Source organism: Colletotrichum orchidophilum, assembly GCF_001831195.1.
Source record: "Colletotrichum orchidophilum strain IMI 309357 chromosome Unknown Scaffold_297.1, whole genome shotgun sequence".
Taxonomy (NCBI): domain Eukaryota; kingdom Fungi; phylum Ascomycota; class Sordariomycetes; order Glomerellales; family Glomerellaceae; genus Colletotrichum; species Colletotrichum orchidophilum.
In genome coordinates, this window is record NW_019173253.1 from 1 (window position 1) to 6,752 (window position 6,752).

The 6,752-nt window shown below is 49.7% G+C and overlaps 3 protein-coding genes across 3 annotated transcripts; 1 reads left to right on the forward strand and 2 right to left on the reverse strand.

Annotated features, from left to right (window-relative positions):
- Positions 1 to 845: 845 nt before the first annotated feature.
- Positions 846 to 1,244, reverse strand: CORC01_14447 (O-methyltransferase; the record flags this gene model as incomplete). The annotated part of the gene is made up of 1 exon (XM_022626058.1): positions 846 to 1,244. The coding sequence occupies one exon, from the start codon at positions 1,242 to 1,244 to the stop codon at positions 846 to 848; it is 399 nt and encodes a 132-aa protein (XP_022467431.1).
- Positions 1,245 to 1,332: 88 nt separating this feature from the next.
- CORC01_14448 (O-methyltransferase) lies at positions 1,333 to 2,320 on the reverse strand (the record flags this gene model as incomplete). The annotated part of the gene is made up of 2 exons (XM_022626059.1): positions 1,333 to 1,720; positions 2,034 to 2,320. The coding sequence occupies 2 exons, from the start codon at positions 2,318 to 2,320 to the stop codon at positions 1,333 to 1,335; spliced, it is 675 nt and encodes a 224-aa protein (XP_022467432.1).
- Positions 2,321 to 4,612: 2,292 nt separating this feature from the next.
- Positions 4,613 to 5,507, forward strand: CORC01_14449 (MFS transporter; the record flags this gene model as incomplete). Its single annotated transcript, XM_022626060.1, has 5 exons — positions 4,613 to 4,752; positions 4,882 to 4,888; positions 5,020 to 5,025; positions 5,098 to 5,209; positions 5,293 to 5,507. The coding sequence occupies 5 exons, from the start codon at positions 4,613 to 4,615 to the stop codon at positions 5,505 to 5,507; spliced, it is 480 nt and encodes a 159-aa protein (XP_022467433.1).
- Between the last annotated feature and the right edge of the window lie 1,245 nt (positions 5,508 to 6,752).

Genomic DNA, 6,752 nt, shown 5'->3' on the forward strand with positions numbered 1-6,752 from the left:
CTACCTTATCAACTAGAACCTCTAAAAAAAAAAAAAAAAAAAAAAAAAAAACTGATCATCCCCCCCCCCATTCGGCCCCCCCCCCCCTCTCACTCACTCCCCCCCCCCCCCCCCCCCACACAACCTAAAACGGCCCCGCGCAGCCCCACCCCCCCTCCACCACACCACCCGGGCGCGACCCCACGCACCCCTGCCGACGCGAAAGCAGTTCCTAATCGGACCCACCGTAGCCCAACACTCAGACAACAAGGTCCGACGGGACGGAACACCGGGAACTCACACGAGAGGAGGAAGACGATGCTTCACCGCGAGCCGAACGTGTCAAGTTGGAGTTCAAGAGTTCCGGTGTGACGCCCTGCGCAGGTTCTGAACGCCAAGGCGGAGCGGTTACCCCAGGGCCAGTCTCCGCTTCTGACAGACGGCGGGTATGGGGTAAATGATCACCGACCGTTTGTTCAGATGAATCTTTATATCAGGACGGTACGTCTGAGACTGGGATCAAGACCAGGAACCCGATCCAGGTTTATGCAATCAACCATATCGGTGTTTATGTCACTGTTTGTATTTTCTTCACCCAAAGTCAATTTGCCAATCTCCTAACACAGCTGAAATCGACTCGAAGATCCAGTCTCGTTATGGAAAAGTCGACTTCCGCGTCATGAATACAGTGCCGCAGTCAGAGCATTTTGTTTATCCTTTGTATTCACCATCAATACTCCCTACTCACGACGAGCGTCCGGCGAACGTGCTTAGCCGCCGCCGGAACGACCATTGACCACAAGGCCGGTGAATGTGTTCAAGTCGGTTTCCCCAATGGCGAGGGTGGCACACGATGTCTGAAAAGTTTAACAGACTTCCTCGGGCAAACTCTCGTCTAGTGCGACGGCGGCGTCTCTACGAAGCTTCAGGTGGTATCCCTGAGGTCGCGAATCGACGACCAGGTCTCTTTCGAATACCCGGAAGGTAATATTGTGTTTCTTCAGTGCCTGAGCCAAGCACAGACCGCTGATCCCAGCGCCCATGATGAGGACTGGCCAGTCTTCCGTGGCTGGCATGAATGGCTTCTTGATGTGGCCGAATTCGTTGAGGCTTCCAGGGCCAGAGGATTGGATTTGGACGGTCAACAGTCCCATGACGCCGTCATCAGGTTGACGCGAGTGCTCAATCTCTATCCCCACATCGTTCAGCAGAGCCTTCCAGTTTTCCAACTCTCGCCCTCTGGCGTTGAAGACTTGCATCATCATTAGGTCTCAAACTCTCAGCTGCTGCTCGTGCTGAAGAGTCGTTGACCCGGGGGGTGGCAGAAAAGTGTCCATGATGACGATGCGGGCTTTAGGGTTTGACTCCGGAGCCGTTTGAAGGTTTTTGCAAAATGATGCGGGCGTCTCTGTCCAGCCAGTCGTGCATGATCATACGAAGAAAGTACATGTGGGCATCCAAAACTGTTCGAGGCCTGGGAAAGTCTGAAGACATGAACTGGATGTGCAATTTGACTGCCGGATCGATGCTGGTGTCGGCGATAAACGCCCTCTGAACAATTGTCACAGTCTCCAGCAGGTCTTGCACAATATACTTCAAGTGAGGGAATTCCGGCGGGCTCGCATGGGATGTCGCTGATAAAATCACCAGCAAGCATGAGATATCGAATTCTACCAGGCCGCTCGATTCCTGGTCTCGCGCGGTGACTGGATCCAGCCGAAAGATCCTGGCCGATGCCTTGCTGCATTACGCAGCGGAGGCGGGCCTCACTGTGACGACCACCCCTTCCTTTTCCGCCATTATCAGCACTACTAATCAAGCAACTGCCTCTATCCCTCCAGAAGTACTCTCAGCATTCTTTGCCTCGGCCACTGGCAACTCTGTTGCACCTATATCAGGGGAGTTCATCCGGAATGTTGAGAATCTTCTCATGGGAATCGCGGCGTATGACATGAGGGGGAAATGGGTGCACGTATGTAGCGCCAGAGCTACATCGCTTGTCGGTTCTACGTCCCTTGGGAGTCTTTTCACGAATATTCTTACTTTCGCATCACGAGCTCTTGGGAATCTTCCCGAAATTGGTCGGGGAGACCAAATCTATAAGCTCCCTCCCAGCCCGTTCCTGGATAGTGCTGTCAGCAGCTTTGAAACCCTGGGTGACGTGGTTGAACTCGTCGCACGTGCGCACGTCCATGACTGGAACGAGCTGTCTATTGTACTTGGCGGGCTGAAAGCCGAGAATAGCGATCATTTGCACGGGGAATGCCTCGTATTTGGGGGGCGGTTGATGGTAGTCAACATAAGCCTCAACGGACTCTAGCTTCTGGGTAAAGTGAGGCATGGTTGTTGAGAGATGATGGTATAGTGCAACGACTAGAAGGCTGAGTGTTTCTGAGAGAAATGATGATTCGCTAGCCGCAGAGGCCAGTGGAAAGTGAGAATATCAGTCTCGCTTCAAATAGGTCCTCAACCCCGTGTATTCGGTGAATGCAGACAAGCAAGGAGCAAAGCGGAAACTTTCACGGAAAAGGGCTCCCCAGGAGTACGAGGAACCGGTCAAAACCCCACATCAACTGATTGAGACTCGGCCGGCGACAAGGCCAATCCATAAGCTTCTCAGGCCGTCACCACTAAATAATTCCCATTCACTTTTACGACTGAGCTTTGCCGTCCATTAAAGCAAAGACCTCCTTGGTGCCGAAATCAAGCCCCAGGAAAACAAAAATGGGCCGGGCCTCGACACATCCATTTAGAGTTTCGAAATGCCATCAATGAGTATGATTGGCCAATTCCAGATCGAGTTTGCCTACTTGGGTAATACGGCCCCAGCTATCCGTATTACCGTTCGGAGAACCGTGCGCGGTCACTATTCGCCGGTAAACCAGTTGCCGGTGCCCTCCCTTCTCCCATAGCTGCGTTGAATTCATACATGTGGTCGTCTTTTATTTTCGGGGTGAAAAAGGAGCTGGGAAGCGTTGTACGGCCCAGCAGGATTGTAAAGCTCTGCCTCCCTTCGAATTACATATCACCGAACCCCATGATCGCGATTCGTCTTTTCTTCCGGTTCTGTGTTCCCAGTGAAGTAAAAAACATTCGATCGATCCAGCGCCAGATATCTGATATTCAGCCTATCCGGGAAGTCTGCCTTATGAAAACACTTTGTAAACGCCCATACCCTTTTAAATGCCACAGAACATTTCTGGTCCGACTTGGACCACAACTGGTTTACAATTCCCGGCTTTAATGCTGGAAAATAACTCTAGATAGTCTCATTCCTGGGAATCCCGTGGGAGTAGTAAGTCTGGAATGAGTCAAATAAAGAATCTAAGGGAAAAAAACAAGCCTGACGACCTTGTCCATGGTGCACATCCCCATAGTCAAAGGTCTCTCTTCATTGTCAAAGACTTCTTTCCGAGTCAGCTCCATTCGTCAAGACACATATTGCCAAGACCTCGTCACTCAAAGCATACGACGTCCCAGTTCTTCTGGACTATCTTCACCAAACCAAAGCGCCCGTCTTCCCAGCTCTTGTAGTCAAGCTTCACAACCGCAAAGCACACAGGACCAAGACCCCGGAGAAGCTCAAGAAACATACCTTACTTCAACATGCCTTACATTCCCAACCTGCCGCAAATCCCTGACCGCTACGCCGCGGCCCACGCCAACCCCGAGGGCTAGGGTGACGCTCGCCCGACTGCACTTCAAATCATCCAAGATGAGAGTCTGATTGGCAAGCTGGATGATAAGGTCGTGTTGGTGGCTGGCGGCACCAACGGCTTTGGTCTTGAGATCGTTCGGCATCCAGCCAAGACTGGCATGAATGTCTTCTTCCCATCTCATACTTCATTAGTTGGTGTTCTCATGTTAATACTATATGTCGACTTTCAAGTTGTTATTCAAGCATTTCAAACCACATCTTTTCTACACTCACTGTTTGATCAATCCATAATCATCCAACAATGTCGCGCCCTGAAAGTCTCGGGGGTCCCCTCAAGAAGGAATGGCAATCTACCGAAGCTGTAGGGGGAAATTCTTAGCTGGCAAGCAGTATGAAGGGCAGCGACGACTTGACAGGTACGGCCAAATCGCAAGAGAAGAACGAGCCCGGAAACAATGCCTATGAGCCTCCATGCCCGACGGGCATCCAGCTGGGACTCATAGTCTTTGCGTTGTATGCAGCTTTGCGCCGACGTCGGTCGCCTTGATCATTGGGCCTGTCATGGGTATGTCATCGAGTTTGCGTCTTGTTCCAAACCAGTCATTGATCGTGTTTTGGGAGGAACCACCACATAGAGAGCCTCTTGGAGGTGGTGCTTCTATTATGAGTCCTGCTCTGTATCTAAATGTTTGGATACAATCATCTGACCACAAGAGTCAAATTGCCGGTCGGAGGTGTTGTGGTCGCCGTCGTCATCTCCTGTTTACCCTCTTCCCTATGCCGAATATCTACGGAGCTGAAGAGCATGACGCTGGTTCAGTTGGCGAAGAAGTTCGATCTTCTCGGCGCCACTCTTCTGCTCGCTTCCCTGGTCTGCCTACTGTTGGCTCTGCAGTGAGGTGGCGGCGATTATACTTAAATGTCGCGCGCGTCATAGCAGTTTTGGTTGTGTTCGCTGTTACTCTGCTCCCGTGCATGTCTCTGCAATACTTCCAAGGCGACGATGCCACTGTGCCTCTCAGCATCGTCAAGCAACGGTCCGACGCAGCTTCGAACCTGTACTTACTCTTCTTGAATGGAGCTTTTGGTTTCTTCATATTCTATCTGCCTGTCTGGTAAGTTCCAAAAACGCCAGCTGAGCATACTTAGCCATCATGTGATGCTTACACGCAGTCCTTGTTCCAATCGATTCGAGGAGATAACGCCGAATCTTCTGGACTCAAGCAGCTGGCAATTTGCATCAGCACGGCTGTTGGTTCAATTCTAGCCGGGTGACTTGTCATGGCCATTGCTTTCTATGATCTATTTGTGATCCTGGGTTTCATCTTGGTCACAATAGGTTCTACACTTTTGCTGACCATCGAAGCTGATGATGCTCTTAGTATACTGTAAGTTTGATCAAAAAGCACGCTGAATATTCTCTAGGCGACTGATGATATTTCTCTTGGGTCGGCGCTGAGATCCTAGTCGGTGCTTGCGTCGGTGTCGGTGTCGGTGTCGGTGTCGGTGTCGGTGCCGAACAAGCCAACATAGCCGTTCAGACAATCCTCTCCAAAGAAAAACTTGCCAAGGGTACGAATCTGCCACTATTCACGAGGCTTCTAGGAGAGGAGTAGCCTTGTCAGTTCCCATAGCAAAAAGCGTATTTCAACAAGAGCTCTCTGAGAACCTGGGTGGTTCCGTCTTTTCGAATATTGACGCCGACGGCGGAGCAAATCAGATCAAGGACAATCTGCAAAAGAAATTTGGAAACGGTACCACCATATGCCAGAATGCTTTGGACAAGGTCAACACTTCCATGACAAGTACATTCATGCTAGCCATCATCCTGGCCGCGATCTCATTCCTGTTTGCAATTCTCTGGGAGTGAAAGAATGTCAAAAAGGAGAAGAAGTCATTTGACGACGCAAAGGAACAGAAGAGCCAGCCCGAGAAGTAGATTAGCGGATACCGTGAGAGATATCTGAGCTTGGATGTATACTAGTACATGAAAGCCGTTTTCATCAATTATGTTGGCTGAATACAGACACAATTTACCAATAATACAAGCACCAAGAACTTTTGAATCCCTGGGACGGAGCTGCTTCTCAATTTAAGACCTATTCAATGGTAGCTGCTTTGGTCAGTCTTGGACAGTGAAATTCCATTTTAGAAGCACTCTGGAAAATGATATGTTTTGGAACAGACTGTCTCCAAGGAAACTGTATCCAAAGTATTCATGACCAACAAACTTGCTGCCCCACCAGGACTTACAAACCCGTTCGTCGTAAGACCAGTCTACCAACGTCATCCTCACATCTAGAGCTAAGGCTAGATTGAGAAGATGTCTAGGGCGAGTTCAAGGCCGCGGAATTAAAACTGTTCGGGGTTGGAAGGTTCGTTGCCGCCTGAAGTAAACCTAGCCGTCATGAGTCTTCATAAACACAGTATTCTACACTGTCACACATCGGGACTGCGTATATCCTACTAATTCGTTAATGTCATTGGTTTGATATTGTGCCATTCGAGAATTGGGTGAAGGGAGATAATCTAAGGTTTGTCCTACTTTGACCGAATTGCGAATTACCGTTTCCTTCTTCAAAATGACGAGAGGGCTCGAATGTTTCACAGTCAATGTTCAAGACTCCCGCAATGGTCTTGAGAACCGAATTGGATTGCATCTTGTTTCCAAACCTCGAAGGCTTGGCTAGGAAGACGGGCCCACCTCACTGGTTCAGGTATATGACCGGGAATCGAAGTTAAGCTCGGTTCGGGGAATCGGGTTTGGCACCGCGAACAATCAGCAAATCGACGACGAATCCAGGGGAAACTCATTGGATGACAGAACTCATCCCAAATCGTTCGGACTCGGTACCGGGTCTTGGTGAGAATCGAAATTTGCCAGACGAGCGATTTGTGTATGTTTCAGTGCTGATGATCAGTTGCATTACCGTCTCTGGAGCCTTAACTGCCAGCCTATTTAATTCTCTGACCTTTCAGCTTATAAGCAAAAGTTTTATATGTACCTATTGTTAGCCTGTTCGCTGCCTTATTGGATTTCTTATACTGGTTTTTGAACTCTAGACAGCCCGACTAGCTGCTGTTGCAACTGTCATGAATGGGTGATCACCTGACA